The sequence below is a fragment of the Salvelinus fontinalis genome, chromosome 4 (genome assembly GCF_029448725.1).
Source record: "Salvelinus fontinalis isolate EN_2023a chromosome 4, ASM2944872v1, whole genome shotgun sequence".
NCBI classification, from domain to species: Eukaryota; Metazoa; Chordata; class Actinopteri; order Salmoniformes; family Salmonidae; genus Salvelinus; species Salvelinus fontinalis.
Window position 1 is genome coordinate 57016966 of NC_074668.1, and position 17075 is coordinate 57034040.

Here is a 17075-nt window from a genome sequence, read left to right on the forward strand (position 1 = left end):
CAGGAAGTGATGTAGTGAGAAAACAGGACGCACTATGGAGGGACCTAATGTGCCTATCAAGGGGGGCCAACCTTAGACAACCTGCAAATGACCTCGCCATTGCCCCTTCCGACGGCCTTGGACAGCAGGCCGCAGATACGGCCACGGTCCGCACGCAGCTGGAACCAAACGTAAGCGAAGAGAGAGGTGTTAACACGGCCCATGCCACTACAGGGGAGGGGATGGGACGAGGGTTGAACCATTCACCTCTACTGGGATGGAAGGGTGTTTTTGTGAAGGACCGTACCGCCACAATCTACTACAAGGGGGGTGAGTTGGATTGTACCAATGCTGGTACCAGGGGGGGGAACGAGGAGAACTTCAGAAATAACAAAGACCAACTGGTTAAGGAGCCAATGGGATTAGGAAGGGGCACAGAGGGTTATGCGTGTGTGAGAGTAGTATGTGTGTGTTGTTAGACGGTTGTGTGTGTGCGCGTCTGTGTACATGTGCATCTCCTTATGTGTGTACCTGAGCTCGGAGCTGGGTGCTGGTCCTCTGGGAATCGTGCAACTGTGTCTCCAGCTCTCGGAGCAGCTGTCTCTGCAGCGATAGCTGCTCCTGCAGGGCGGCGCTCTTGGCTTGGGCCTCGGCTACGGCCTGCTGAGACTCTGACGACTCCACCTCCACTGTCTCAGTCACATACTGGACGGATAGAGAATAGAGAGAGCGAGATAGATAGGGTAGGAGAAGAGAGAGAAAGGTGGGGAGCAGGAGAGAGAGATTGATATCGTAAGATCATCAGGGAACACAATTCAACAGCAAATGCTCTCGTAACATCCCAGTCATTCATATAACTCAAAAACATTGGATAGGTGGTAAGCTACCAACATATAACGTACCCATCCTATCATCTCAGATCTATGAGGGACCACTAAGTAACATAGGAGCTAGCAAGGGGTTGTTTTTGAAATGGGACAGTTTTTTCCGATTCCTCACCTTGACCTGATGGGGCCGGGCGGCCTGTCTGGCCAGCTCCTCCTCACAATCTCTGAGCCGGACGCTCAGCTGCTGCTCCACCTCCCCCTGCTGACACTTAGACTCCTCCAGTTGCCTCTGCATCTCCCCCGCGTGGCGCTTGGACTCCTCCAGCTGTCGGCTGAGCGTCTCCACCCTGCTGGCCTTCTCCAGGACCTGCTGCTCCAATTCAGCCAGCCTCTTCTGCCTCGGTCTGGCCTGGCTCTCCCAGCGAGACACCGCTTCACGCAGGGCCTCCGCATCCTATTTAACACATAATACACCACACATACTTGTCACACAGCCTCTTCTCGCTCTCTGGCCTGGTTCTTCCAACGAGATACCTTCCCAAACAGGGCTTCCGTATCCTACACACAGAGCTATAATAGACACATAAAAAACACATTTTCTACAGCCTCTACCCTCACTTGATTCGCCCATACCTGGCTGTGGGGGCAGTCAGTGGCTGTGCAGGCCGGTGGAGGAGCCTCCTGGAGCAGTGAGGTCTTGCATGCCTTCAGCTCCTGCTTCAGCCGCTCGTTCTCGACCACCAGCAGCTCCAGGTGCTTCTCCAGGTCGGTCGCCCCCTACAGGACAGAAGGAACAGGCACACGTCAGTATCACACTCACAAAGGCACCACAGAGGGATATCAATATAAACAGGAAGGAATTAACACACATTCACACACACAGCAATGCACAAGCACTTTGTCCTCTGACTATTGTTCATTATCTGCCCCAAACATCAGGAGACAGTGAAACAAGAGAACACGTACACAACATTGCAATTGCCCCCTATCCCTCACCTCCCCATCTCCCCCTCTTACACACACTCACTCACACGCAACACCTTAGAATGCATGTGAAGCAGAAGTGTGTCACGGTGCAATCTTACACCTGAAAGAAAAGGTGCCAATTATCTTGAGCTTGTCTTTCCCAAGCTTCCCAAGAATGTAGGCCAGCTGGGCTCTGCCCTCATTCTCTCTTTCCTTTCCTCCTCTCCCCTCCTCCCTTACTCACCAGTCTTTCTCCTCCCATTTCCTCCATTCCCATCTCTCTCTCTCTCTCTATTCTACTCACCAGCTCCGAGCGCAGTCTCTCCACCTCCTGGGTCTGGTCCAGCAGCTTCTCCTCCAGCTCCCCCACCTGTGTGCGCAGCGCTGCGATGAGCTGCTCTCCTTCCTGAACGAGACGGTTGCTGTGCTGCTGATGCTCCTGTGGCTCACCCAGCCTCTGCACTGCCCTCACACCTGCAACACACACACACACACAGACAGTGATAACACATTATATGCACGCACCCACAGAATTTAAAAACAGACACACACGCCATCCAGCCCCACAGTATTGGATAATGCGTGTTGACAGTCGGTCACAGCCGTGACACACACCTCTCTTCTTGCTGACAGGCTGGTTTGTGTCAGTACTGTGAACACCGTCCTGACAGACACACACCATTCGGAGTCATTCACGTCACAGTAATTACTGGCGTATCAGTCACGACTCACAGTCCTGTTTTTACATCTGCGGTTCTCCTTCCTAATACTCTATTACGGTTCTCCCTCTCTCTTTCTTCCTCCCTCCCTGTATCCATCCATCTCCCCGTTCCCCTATCACCGTTGGGCAGTGCTGTGTGCAGCTCCTCTTGTAGAGTGTGTATGACGTTAGTCTTCTCCTGCAGACTCTGTTCGTGACTCTGCTGCAGTCTCTGCAGCTGCAGACACCGGGAAGCTTCCTCGCGTCGCAGACGCGCCTGGAACTCACACACTTTCTCCTGCAGTGTCTAGACACATGCACACGCACACACACGGCAAAGGTCACAGGTTAGAAGCCAGACAGGTCATTAATAACGTCACATTACCAATGGAACAAGGATGTGTCAGTTTATAACATCATCCATGTTCACAGGTCTGATCAAAACTGAGCCATCCAGTCAGTCTATAGGTAAATCGATTTGAATTCAATCACTTTTTGACTGCATCCATTTTGATTTAAGCAACATTTATTATACATGTTTGCCCATGGAAGAAGTGGTCAGAAAGGGACTTTCTGGACCTGAACGACAAAACTTTCAGGAGATAAAGGTGCTCTATGTTGACCCATTTTGCATACCCCACCATACCATGAGACATCCATGTGTTCATCACTGGAAAAGTGATGAGTTTTATATCATTTCAAAGCTTATTAACAGTGTTGTCAAACTGTATTATTTCTTGAAAATATATACATTTCAAACATTTTATATTTTAAACCTTGAACGTCATTTATCAAAAAACGGGTAAACTTATTTAAGAGTGTCTCAACTGATGGCGGGCACAACACAAAAACCTTAGATTATGGAAATGGGCTCTAAACTACAACAAAAATCTGAATTTTTGCGTTTTTAGATAATTGACTTGAAAAAGTAAAGAAATTACAATTTGTATCAAAAAAATAATAATAATAATTTTCTCCAGAAATTATAAAAAAGTTTGCAAACAACCCTGTTTGCAAGCTTATAAATTATATAAATCTCAACCGGTTATCTTTTTTTTCTCCAGTGATGAAGACATGGATGGATGTCTCATGGTATGGTGGGGTATGCAAAATAGGTCAACTATGAGCACCTTTATCTCTGAATGTTTTGGCGTTCAGGTCCAAAAAGTCACTTTCTGAGCACTTCTACAACAGTAGATTTCATTCAAATCAAAAGGGGTGCTGTCAAAAAGTGATTGAATTCAAATAGATACCCCTACACCAGTGGTTCAAACATCTCCTCTGGGACCCACAGACATTTCACAATTTTTTTACAGCCCTGAACTGCACTCACCTGCCAGTTTATTAAGTACACCACCCAGGTTACGAAAATGGATCGCTCCTACAGACAGTGAGTCACGTGGCTGTGACTTGCTATATAAAGCAGCAAGACAGGCATCCAGTTACTGCTCGATTGAACGTTAGAATGGGCAAAACGAGTGACCTAAGCGATTTGGAGTGTGTTATGATTATCGATCCCAGGCGCGCCGGATCCAGTATCTCAGAAAAACGGCCGCCAAAAAACATCCAGTCAGCGGCAGTCCTGTGGGCAAAAACAGCTCGTTGATGAGAGAAGTCGGAGGAGAATGGCAAGAATCGTGCAAGCTAACAGGCGGGCCACAAACAGACAAATAACTGTGCGGTACAACAACTCGTCAATCCTTGTCACGGATGGGCTATTGCAGCAGGTTCCACTACTATCCACTAAAAACAAGAACCGGCTCCAGTGGGCATGTGATCACCAACACTGGACAATTGAGTAGCGGAAAAACAGCGCCTGGTCCAACGAATCCCAGTTCCTGTTGTGTCATGCTGATGGCAGAATCAAGAGTTGGCGTAAATCAGCACGAGTCCATGGACCCATCCTGCCTGGTGGCGGTGGTGTACTGGTGTGGGGAATGTTTTCCTGGCACACGTTAGGTCCCTTGATACCAATTGTGCAACAATTGAACGCCACAGCCTATCTGAACATTGTTGCTGACCAAACCCAATAGAGCATCTTTGGGATGAGATGGAATGGGATGTTTCGCAGCGTGACTGTACCGCTGTCCAATCTGCAGCAGCTGTGTGATGCCATCCCTGTAGAACATTTGACACCTTGTAGAATCCATGCCCCGAAGAAATCAGGATGTTCTGGAGGCAAAGGTTGGTCCGACACGGTACTAGATGGGTGTACCTAACAAACTGGCCGGTGAGTGTAATTCACCTAATCAAGGGTTTGATGATTAATTGAAGATTACAATCAGGTGTACAAGTTCTGGAATAGATCAAATACATGGAGCTGCATGGGGTCCCCGAGAAGATGTTTGAAAACCACTGGTCTATACAACTAGACTCGGATGCAAAGATGAAACTGCTATTCTACCAACTGAAACCACCTACAGCCATACAAATCAGACTTAAGAAACCAATACATACAGAGACACGCAGAGACAGAAAGAGAGACAGAGAGACAGACAGAGAGAGCGAGACAGATCTAACTAGAGACTGTAGAGAGAGCGAATGAGGACATTACATAGGCAGATGTCCAGGAACAGGACCAGGTGACCTTCTGTGGATGAAAGCGGGATGGGCAGAGGAGAGGGATGGGAAGATGTACAACAAATGAAAAGGTGTAGAGGAGTGGAGGAAGACAAAGCGAAATGGCCGACGAGATGAAGGAGAAACAGCACCAATGATAAATGAAATTGGAATATGGAGGAAATACAATGATTTGTTGAAGAGACCAGACAGCTTTTTGCGTAAGTTCGTGCGTGTCCAGTTAAAAGCCACGCGTCAAAAAGGCACAGACAGCACAGTCATCTTTAATCTGCAAGACCTGTCGCTATGAGGCACCAATGTCATTTTATGAGGTGCTGATGTGAGCTTTATGACTCAGCACTGGGGCTGTCAACTGTCATAGGGTCAGATTAGGATGCTTGTCACGAGGCGTTGGGCAGAACAGTGCAGAATACCCACACCTGAGGGATCTACTACAAAGCAAGATCAATGACTTAGCCAGCTAACTTGGCTAAATATTCTCAAATAACTTTTTATTGTATAGAAAGATAAGCTTTAAATAGGCATGTCTGATTGATCCAACAACCAAAAACATATTTGTTTATCTTTCCTAATGAACCAGAAAATCAGTACTTATTTCTGCCTGTTTATCCAAGTTAGCTGGCTAACTCATTGATCCTGCTTTGTAGTAGACCCCTCTGCGCTGTGTTCAGTGGGGCACAACATTGTGGAACGCTCTGATGGAAATATACTATGTAGAACAGACAACAGGTGTGTTGTTGTGACAGTGTGTGCTCTACCCTGTGTTCTTTCCAAAGGCAGACAAAGTAACACAATCCCGAACACACATGGAATGAAACCACAAGAGGGATACTATGCAGACACAGGGTTCTCTGTTCTGCAGAGTACATACAGAGTATACAGGATAACGACAGCTAGGCTGTGTGTTAGAAGCTCATTAAAAGCTGATCAATGAATCGACTGAGTCTCACTCCCCAGGGCTCTTACTGACCTGAACCACCACACCCCACCCCACCAGTTTAGCCAGTGAAACCAGGACAAACAAGTGCCATGTTGGGAATAGTGTGTGTGTGTGTGTGTGTGTGTGTGTGTGTGTGTGTGTGTGTGTGCGCACGCGCGCACAGTCATCTCACCTGTATGAGTAGCTGTTGGTCGTGGTTGTGCTGGCTGGTTTCTAATTGGTCAGTAGTGGTCAGAGCGGTGCGTTGTGGGAAAGCGGCTGCGGGTAGAGACAGGAAGGCGCAGTCCTCCTCACCATCAGTCATCAAAAAGTCCACCGAGCTCGCTACGGACACACGGGAGAGACAAACAAAGTTTGGAAACACAGACATACACTGCACACTCACAGTTAAACACAGTACACAAACAAGCAACAAACAAGCCTGAGCCTAATGGGTTGATTATGTTCTTATCCACTGTGGCAGAGCTGATCCTGTATTCACTTGAGTCAGAAAACAGTCTCTATACATCTTTGTCCCTCTACCCTTCTCCATCTTATCCCAATCTCTCATTCCCTCTCTCTACCTCCATTTATACATGCGAGAGGTAATTTTCTATGGCCCGTTCTTCTCCCCACTTACACCCCCCCCCCCCCCCCTTCTCCCTCCACTAACCATTATCATCTCCTCTCCCCTCAGTCAAGAGTGATTCTAGGCCTCTCTCCCCTATTTTCCCTCCCCGACCTTCCAAGGTTCGCACAGACAGTACCATGGAAACGAGCACAGCTAGATAAGCAGTGTGATAACACAGGCCCCAGCAGATGATGCATTAACTCCATACAGGCCTGTTTACCTGTGTGTATGCATGTGTGTGCTTGTGTGTCTGGTCACCTGTATGGGGGCCCAGTCTTATCAACCTGAGGACAATCAGTGCACTATTCTACACACAATCAACCCTACAATATTAACCTGTATTGACACACATACTCACACTCAAACGTTTATTTCCTAATACACACGTAAAAGCAATTTAACTGAACAAAGCGCCTTATTCATACAATGGGTCACAGACTAAGGCAAACACACACCAAGAAGAAAAAAAACACTTATTCAGGGAAGTGGTGCTTAAAGTATCCCCCCCACAGTCCACAAACACGTGATGTGTACAGACTGTGTGTACACACTGCGCAAATCAGTTTAACACACAGGTTTACTCGTACCTCTACAAGGCTGGGGGGGGGGGGGGGGGGGGGGGGGAATACAGCATGCATTCGGTAACTGATGACACAGCAGATTAAGTCCCACAGCGGAGTCACGCACGTACGATACATATACACACTCGCACACCACTAGGACACACGTCGTTAAGTATTATACAACTGGACACGTTAACGCTACCATCTTCTCCTCCTCTACCTTCTGCCCTCCGCTCGCAACATTGTCCCTTTCTTTCTCAGTCACTCTCTTGCTTTCTTTCCTGCACTAGCACAGTCACAGTTCTGCTGCTCCATCGTCACCTTGAGCAGTCCCGCAAGAGCATTAGCGAGGAGAAAAGCACACCCACAGACCGATGGACACACACATACAATAGGTCCAGTGTTTGCGCTCCTGGCCCCTGGACTGTAAGGGGATCAGCTTTAAGATCTGTACCTGCTAGACGCACTCCTTCAGCTGAGAGAGGTAGAGAAAGACAGCTGACATACACTCCTCCTTTCCCCTTTCCAGTCAGATACAAGAATTCCTTCTCCTCTCCAGTATTTCCTGTTCCTCCCAGTTTCACTGAGGCACAGCTCATGGGAATCTGTCACGCACTCCTCTCCTCTTAGTAAGAGTCCTGTCAGACTGGCAGCACACACCTCTCCCATTCCCTCCCTCCCTTCCTCTTTGTCATCCCAAAAATGCAGCCACACTGGTTTAGTCCCACCCCTGTGTCACAGAGGGACTCCCTTGCTGCCCAATGGGGTGGGCCTACAGAATCCACTCACCATCCAATGAGACGTCTTTCTTCCAGAGCTCCTGCAGACAGGGGGCGTGGCCAAGTTCCCAGGTCTTTCTTGTTCCGAACATGACCGCAGGGCTGAGCAGAGCACTGGGTCTCTGGACCGGCTAGAGAGACACAGAATGAGATAGAGAGAGAAAAGAGAGAGAGAGAGAAAGAGAGCGTGAGATGTAAACGTCTTTCTATTTTTGTTTTTGCAGACGCTCTTATCCAAAGCGACTTACACTAGTGAGTGCATACATTTTTCATACCGATCCCCGGTGGGAATCGAACCCACAACCCCGGTGTTGCAAGCGTCATACATGGGATAACATACACAGAGTGAGAGAGAGACAAGAGCGATAGCTTGTGGTCAATATTCCCTTTGCTATAATGTCATTGATATTATTGATTCAATAGGTTCTTCTTTGGCAATATAAGATAACTTGTCATGCCAATAAAGCTCATTGAAAGTTCAGCAGTAATGTGTCTGAAAGAGAGAAAAAGACAGACAGTACGGTATTTGAGAGTGATAGGAGAGAGGAGAAAGAGCATTTGTGTGTTCATCTGTTTACACAGTGGGCGGTGGGAACAGCCTTCAGAGTTCATGATGAAACAGGAGAAATGAGAAAGAGATGGACAACATTCCTGCATGACTGATAACCACATTCACAGCCAATACTGGGTTCTATTCATTAGTCAGACACCATTTAATCCAAACAGAAAAAAAAAAGTTTTCTAACTATTGGCCAATTTCAGGTAGGTCCCTCCCTATGTCATTTTGTTTGCTTCAGCTCGGATCCTAGTGAATACACCCCTGGTAACCAGTTACCAGTTTACTACAGCCACACTGGATACACGAATACTGATCTGGGCCCGGTTTCCGATAGCGATGGAACCGAAGCAGTTTTTTTCATCACGTGTAGTCTGTTTTAACGATGTATCCTTCCTATAAAATGGCCAAATAACTGACATGCATTTCCCAAAACACCACGTAGGGAGAACTTTCACAGTCTGTCGATACGGATAGGACTGAAAAAGAATGCAGTACTGCTCTCGGATCAGCTTTCTCCATTCAAATCTTACCTTAACATTGGGAATTACTCCACAATACTGACAATGGATCAGCTCCTAGAGAGAGATCCCCTATAGTGCCTTCAGAAAGTATTCACACCTCTTGACTTTTTCCACATTTTGTTGTGTTACAGCCTGAATTTAAAATTGATTAAATGTACTGTTTTGTCACTGGCCTACACACACACACACACAACTTCATAAAGTCAAAGTGGAATTATGTTTTTAGGTATTTTTTACAAATTAGTAAAGATTTTCTTAACAAGTCAAACTCACTGTGTGCAATACTTTTTAATGACTACCTAATCTCCGCACCCCACACATGCAAGGTCCCAGTGAATTTCAAAACGATTCAACCACGAAGACCAGGGAGGTTTTCCAATGCCTTGCAAAAGAAGGGAATCGATTGGTAGATGAGTAAAAATATTAAAAGCAGACATTGACTAAGTTTACATACACACTAATAATATTCTATATTAAACTGATTATGGCAGTAGGCAGATTATGCAACATTCATGTAAACACCTTACTCTGCTGATCTTAAATTGGCGTGAGGTCAAAATCGAAGTAAGCATACGGCGATTAAAATACCCGAGCAATCTTACGAATTATTAGGACATGTAAACACCTTAATTGGCTTTCCAGCAGTATATTTGATCTGTGCATCTGCTAGCACCAGCCGAGTGAGCCTCCCTCTTCAACGTGACTGAAGTGTCTTCAGAACAACTGAATGTATGCGTTTTAGAAATAGTTTTCACATATAAAATTTGTATGTCCGAACTCAGAATCAAATATGCTTCCCAAAATGAACATGTTCGATGTCGTAGAAATTTCATTTTGATTGCCGATTTTCTGCCATCAGGTAGCCTGATTTCAGATGTGTCAATGTAAATAGGATTATTAGGGAAATCGTTCTTCTTGCAAAGCATGTACACGTTTTAATTATACTATTATATTATCTGACAATCTAATTGTGTGCATATAACCACACTCATTGAATATCTCTTTGAGCATGGTGAAATTATTAATGACACTTTCTATGGTGTATCAATTCACCCAGTCACTACAAAAACACAGGAGTCCTTCCCAATCTGTTGCCGGAGAGGAAGGAAACCACTCAGGGATTTCACCATGAGGCCAATGGTGACTTTAAAAGTTAGAGTTTAATGGCTGTGATCGAAAACTGAGGATGGATCAACAACATTCAGCGGTGGAAAAAGTACCCAATTGTCATACTTGAGTAAAAGTAAAGATACCTTAATATAAAATGGCAAGTAAAAGTGAAAATCACCCAGTAAAATACTTGTGTAAAAGTATTTGGTTTTAAATATGCTTAAGTATCAAAAGTAAACGTAATTGCTAAAATTGCTAAATATTCAAATACCTTACATTAAGCAAACTAGACGGCACACTTTTCTATATATTTTTTTTTTACGGAAAGCCAGGAACACACTAACACTCAGACATCATTTACAAATGAAGCATTTGTGTTTAGTGAGTCTGCCAGATCAGAAGGGATGACCAGGGAATTGGACCATTTTCTGTTCTGCTAAGCATTCAAAATGTAACAAGTGCTTTTGGGTGTCAGGGAAAATGGGCAAAAAAGTTATTTTCTTTAGGAATGTAGTGAAGTAAAAGTTGTCAAAAATATAAATAGTAAAGTAAAGTACAGAACATGCATCAAGTTTGCAACAAGGCACTAAAGTAAAACTGCAAAAAATGTGGCAAAGCAATTCACTTTTTGTCCTGAATACAAAGAGTTATTGAATTTGCCCCAAGCATACAACACATTACGGAGTATTACTCTACATATTTTCAAGCATAGTGGTGGCTGCATCATGTTATGGTATGCCTGTAACTGGTAAGGACTATGGAGTTTTTCAGGATAAAAAAAAAAATCAATGGAATGGAGTTAAGCAAAGGCTAAATCCTAGAGAAAAACCTGGTTCAGTCAGCTTTCTACCAGACACCGAGATTAATTCCCCTTTTAGCAGGACAATAACCTATTACAGAAGGCCAAATCTACACTGGAGTTGCTTACCAAGATGGCAGTGAACGTTCCCAAGAGGCCGAGTTGCAGTTCTGACTTACATCTAGCTGAAAATCTATGGCAAGACCTTAAAGTGGTTGTATAGCAATTATCAACAACCAATTTGACAGAGTTTAAATCATTTTAAGAAAAATGGGAAAATGTTGTACAATCCAGGTGTGGAAAGCTCTTTACATTTAATTATATAAACGTAATCTTTATTTAACTAGCCAGGCGCACCGGTTTGAGTGTGTCAAGAACTGCAAACGCTGCTAGGTTTTTCACACGCAACAGTTTCCCGTGTGTATCAAGAATGATTCACCACCCAAAGGTCATCCAGCAAACTTGACACAACTGTGGAAGTGGGAAGCATTGGCGTCACATGGGCCAGCATCCCAAAGTGACACCGAAGGGCAAAAAAAAAAGCATCCAACAACGTTTTATCTGTTCTACGAGTGGTCTGAGGCAGTCGGTAAATAAAACTTTAGAAACAATTGTTTTGAGAAATAGCACAGATTTAACGATGCTCTTATGAAGGTTGTAACGATGAACTTTAGCCTTATGATGCTTGGGAAACTTGGTCCTGGTTGGCTAAGTTCATCGTTAGAATCTTCGTAGGAGCATCGTTAAATCTCTGAGCTGTTTCTCAAAACCATCGTTATTAATGTTGCACTTGAAAATGCTCGTAATCTAACGCCTGCCTCAGCTTTTCTACGAGTGGTCTGCCTAAGTGTGTCGTTAGATGCGTTTTGCCCTCCCGCTTTACTTTATACACTGAAGATCTCCGCTAACAATAGAATCACATGGTTTATCCGTCGTTGTGACGACCAATGACGTGAAACAAAAGTTGACTACAAATACAAAGTTGCCAATGTTTTTGCAATTGATACAAACAAGCGATGCATAAAAATATGCTTCAAATAAAAACCGAAATTACTGCATTAAAATATACAATCGGTAAGCTATAGGCTTATTTCAGTCATATTGAAATTAATTTAATGTTCAATTGATTGAATTCTATTTTGCTACTTGTAGGCTACTGTCTAATGTGTCTCAATCCATTTCATCACTAGTAGTCTAACATGTGCGCTCAATGATGTGCCAAATCGGTGATTTTGTGCATTTTTATAGGCTAAGCATTAGAATAAGCCGCCTCAATATTTGCAGTCGTAGGTGGTGATATCTCTCTAGTAGCTGATCCGTTGTCAGTATTGTGAAATAATTATAATGTTAAAGGTAAGATTTGAATGGAGAAAGCTGATCCGAGAGCAGCGCTCCCTTTCTTTCGATCCTATCCAGTGGCGGTTCTAGCTTGTATTTTTTCCCCCACCTTTATTTAACCAGGTGGGCTAGTTGAGAACAAGTTCTCATTTGCAACTGCGACCTGGCCAAGATACAGCATAGCAGTGTGAACAGACAACAACACAGAGTTACACATGGAGTAAACAATAAACAAGTCAATAACATAGAAGAAAAAAAAAGAAAAAAAAGAGAATCTATATACAATGTGTGCAAAAGGCATGAGGAGGTAGGCAATAAATAGGCCATAGGAGCGAATAATTACAATTTAGCAGATTAACACTGGAGTGATAAATCATTAGATGATCATGTGGAAGTAGAGATACTGGTGTGCAAAAGAGCAGAAAAGTAAATAAATAAAAACAGTATGGGGGTGAGGTAGGTAAATTGGATGGGCTATATACCGATGGACTATGTACAGCTGCAGCGATCGGTTAGCTGCTCAGATAGCAGACGTTTAAAGTTGTTGAGGATGATAAAAGTCTCCAACTTCAGAGATTTTTGCAATTCGTTCCAGTCGCAGGCAGCAGAGAACTGGAAGGAAAGGCGGCCAAATGAGGTTTTGGCTTTAGGGATGATCAGTGAGATACACCTGCTGGAGCGCGTGCTACGGGTGGGTGTTGCCATCGTGACCAGTGAACTGAGATAAGGCGGCACTTTACCTAGCATAGCCTTGTAGATGACCTGGAGCCAGTGGGTCTGACGACGAACATGTAGCGAGGGCCAGCCGGGTCGCAGTGGTGGGTGGTATAAGGTGCTTCAGTAACAAAACGGATGGTACTGTGATAAACTGCATCCAGTTTGCTGAGTAGAGTATTGGAAGCTATTTTGTAGATGACATAGCCGAAGTCGAGGATCGGTAGGATAGTCAGTTTTACTAGGGTAAGTTTGGGGGCGTGATTGAAGGAGGCTTTGTTGCGAAATAGAAAGCCGAGTCCAGATTTGATTTTGGATTGGAGATGTTTGATATGAGTCTGGAAGGAGAGTTTACAGTCTAGCCAGACACCTAGGTACTTATAGATGTCCACATATTCTAGGTCGGAACCGTCCAGGGTGGTGATGCTAGTCGGGCGTGCGGGTGCAGGCAGCGAACGGTTGAAAAGCATGCATTTAGTTTTACTAGCATTTAAGAGCAGTTGGAGGCCACGGAAGGAGTGTTGTATGGCATTGAAGCTCTTTTGGAGGTTAGATAGCACAGTGTCCAAGGAAGGGCCAGAAGTATACAGAATGGTGTCGTCTGCGTAGAGGTGGATCAGGGAATCACCCGCAGCAAGAGCAACATCATTGTTATATACAGAGAAAAGAGTCGGCCCGAGAATTGAACACTGTGGTACCCCCATAGAGACTGCCAGAGGACCGGACAACATGCCCTCCGATTTGACACACTGAACTCTGTCTGCAAAGTAGTTGGTGAACCAGGCAAGGCAGTCATTAGAAAAACCAAGGCTACTGAGTCTGCTGATAAGAATGTGGTGATTGACAGAGTCGAAAGCCTTGGCCAGGTCGATGAAGACGGCTGCACAGTACTGTCTTTTATCGATGGCGGTTATGATATCGTTTAGTACCTTGAGCGTGGCTGAGGTGCACCCGTGACCGGCTCGGAAACCGGATTGCACAGCGGAAAAGGTACGGTGGGATTCGAGATGGTCAGTGATCTGTTTGTTGACTTGGCTTTCGAAGACCTTAGCTAGGCAGGGCAGGATGGATATAGGTCTGTAACAGTTTGGGTCCAGGGTGTCTCCCCCTTTGAAGAGGGGGATGACCGCGGCAGCTTTCCAATCCTTGGGGACCTCAGATGATACGAAGGAGAGGTTGAACAGGCTGGTAATAGGGGGTGCGACAATGGCGGGGGACAGTTTTAGAAATAGAAGGTCCAGATTGTCAAGCCCAGCTGATTTGTATGGGTCCAGGTTTTGCAGCCTTTTCAGAACATCTGCTATCTGGATTTGGGTAAAGGAGAAGCTGGGGAGGCTTGGGCGGAGCTGTTGGCCAAGGTTGGAGTAGCCAGGAGGAAGGCATGGCCAGCCGTTGAGAAATGCTTGTTGAAGTTTTCGATTATCACGGATTTATCGGTGGTGACCGTGTTACCTAGCCTCAGTGCAGTGGGCAGCTGGGAGGAGGTGCTCTTGTTCTCCATGGACTTTACAGTGTCCCAGAACTTTTTGGAGTTAGAGCTACAGGATGCACATTTCTGCTTGAAAAAGCTGGCCTTTGCTTTCCTGACTGACTGCGTGTATTGGTTCCTGACTTCCCTGAACAGTTGCATATCGCGGGGACTCTTCGATGCGATTGCAGTTCGCCACAGGATGTTTTTGTGCTGGTCGAGGGCAGTCAGGTCTGGAGTGAACTAAGGGCTATGTCGGTTCTTAGTTCTGCATGCTTGTCTAAGATGGTGAGGAAGTAACTTTTAACGAATGACCAGGCCTCCTCAACTGACGGGATGATGAGGTCAATATCCTTCCAGGATACCCGGGCCAGGTCGATTAGAAAGGCCTGCTTGCAAGTGTTTTAGGGAGCGTTTGACAGTGATGAGGGGTGGTCGTTTGACCGCGGACCCGTAGCGGATACAGGCAATGAGGCAGTGATCGCTGAGATCCTGATTGAAGACAGCAGAGGTGTATTTGGAGGTATGGCTCCCTGGGCGAACCCCCCCTTCAGCACCCCCCCCCCCCTCCCCATTTTATTTTATTCAGACATTCGGAACACAAATAAATAACATTTTAAACTATATAAATATAAAAAGATATACAAAAATAAGTAACAAAAGGCAAACAGAAACAAATTGTAGTATAAAAATACAAATAAGAGAATACATTTATTACATTATTACCCTATTGCTAACAAAAAACTAAATCGCACAAATACACAAATAGAATAACACACTTATAAAGAAGAGAACCTGATTATTACACTTTTGCACTTCAAACAAGAAACACAAACTAAATTGCACAACTAATTGCATTAGAACTGTACAAAAGTTAGAGGTGCGCTATTTGATAGATTCCCCCGCTCCCCCTACCTCGGGCTTCCAGTGGTGAGACCTGAGGACAACCTACCCCCGCCCCCCTCCTCATCTCGTACTTCTGAGAGGGAGACCTTTCCAGCTAACAAACTAGAATCAGGACGCCCACTCCGACAAGGTTAATTGACCCATAGTCCCACACGGTGAAATATCATTGATGTGACGTGCAAATGAGCGATAGAAAACCGATCACGCAAATGTCACCATTCCGATTTTTGGGGGGTTTTGTGGTGGCGCCCCGTGCTGCCCCCGGCAAGATGCCGCCCTGGGTGGCTGCCCATGTCGCCTATACCTAAATCCGCCACTGATCCTATCAGTACCGACACATGCTCCAACAACGCACTTAGCGACCGTTCTCTCTGTGTGGTGTTTTGGGAAACTCATGTTACATCTTCGGCAGTTGTAGGAAAGATGAATCATTAAAAAACACTCGTAAACCTAAGTTCCATCGATATCGGGAAACCGGGCCCTGGACAGTTGGAGGTTAAGTAGCACATTCAGGTATGTACTGTATTTGTCAATGACATCGGGACATTGTCTCAATGAAATGCCTGTATATTTTGATTTAACCTTTGTCAGGCCATTCTGGTGGCTTCATCACCACCCGTCCTAAATGGGCCAGAACTTCATCCTATTCAGTCATCCCACTACCTTCCAGACTCTCCCTGGTCCTGATCCCTGGTCTGAGCCGGGGCATGAGGGTCAAGCCAATCAGATTACACAGGACTGACCTCAAACTGGTCAATACTGGCCAGTCAGATTATACTGACAGTGATGACCAGTTTACAGTTCACAGCCCCACACAGACTGCCCTGATATTAACACAATCAGTGGGAGAGTAAGGGTCAAGACAGGCGCGCACGCACGCTACATTACACACACTTCCATGTTGTTCTACATCACCACACACACAGCAATACAATTCTATTCAACTACGGTATACATACAACTCTACACCACACACACGCCACATCAATGCATTACTCGACTCTATTCAATAGCGACACATTACAGAGTGGGATACAATACATGTGAATGCACCCAGTGTGCAAATATAGCAATGCCTGCACAAAGAACCGGGCAGAAACGTCAAAAAACTCACACCTGTGTGTTTGGTGAGTCCCGTGATTGTGTGTGAGTGAATGTGTGAATGTGACAACTGATCGTGTGGTCAGTCTGGTTCAACTCGTGTGTATGTGGTTGTACTGACCGTGACCCAGAGTTGACCGTTCTGTCGGAGACATGGTGGGTCAGCAGGTCCAATCCAGTGCTGCTGTATTAGCTAGGCTAATCTCTCACAGCGGGAAGTTCCCCAAAGTACTGGCCACATAGAACACAAGGAACTGTATTCAGCAAGTGTGTGTGTTCATAAATGTTCTGTATGTTGTACTGTTTCCTACAGCAGAATATCCAGAACAGTGGTTTACCGTTAAAAGGTCCTCAGAGTTCTTCAACAAAGTGCTACAATAGCTACAGTACTATACTAAGTTCGGTCCTTGGTTCATACAGGGTCTATCCGGGATCCAGAGCCCATGGATGGATCTCAAGTATAATGGGTCTGCCTTTCCTCTCCTCATCTTATTTCCTTCATGGACACTGATGTGATGAAACTGGGCAGCTGAAAGCAAATGCCTAATGCACGGAGTTGCTGTCACCTGTCATTGAGCTGCTGTCACCCGTCTTCAGGTCAGACTATGGAGATGC

At 45.3% G+C, this 17075-nt stretch overlaps 1 protein-coding gene across 4 annotated transcripts in view; it reads right to left on the reverse strand.

Moving 5' to 3' along the window:
- Positions 1–17075, reverse strand: part of LOC129854038 (kinesin-like protein KIFC3) — a 65722-nt gene that overhangs the window by 10898 nt on the left and 37749 nt on the right. For 2 of the 4 annotated variants that reach the window (XM_055920655.1, XM_055920654.1), the window contains exons 2-8: positions 7955–8075; positions 6165–6316; positions 2614–2779; positions 2077–2246; positions 1440–1583; positions 979–1260; positions 511–684 (exon numbers count right to left, since the gene is read on the reverse strand). In XM_055920655.1, coding sequence (XP_055776630.1) covers positions 511–684; positions 979–1260; positions 1440–1583; positions 2077–2246; positions 2614–2779; positions 6165–6316; positions 7955–8036 — 1170 coding nt within the window. In that variant the 5' untranslated portion in view covers positions 8037–8075. Of the gene's footprint in view, positions 1–510; positions 685–978; positions 1261–1439; positions 1584–2076; positions 2247–2613; positions 2780–6164; positions 6317–7619; positions 7803–7954; positions 8076–17075 lie in introns of those variants that run through there. The other 2 variants (XM_055920652.1, XM_055920653.1) reach the window with 2 other exon arrangements.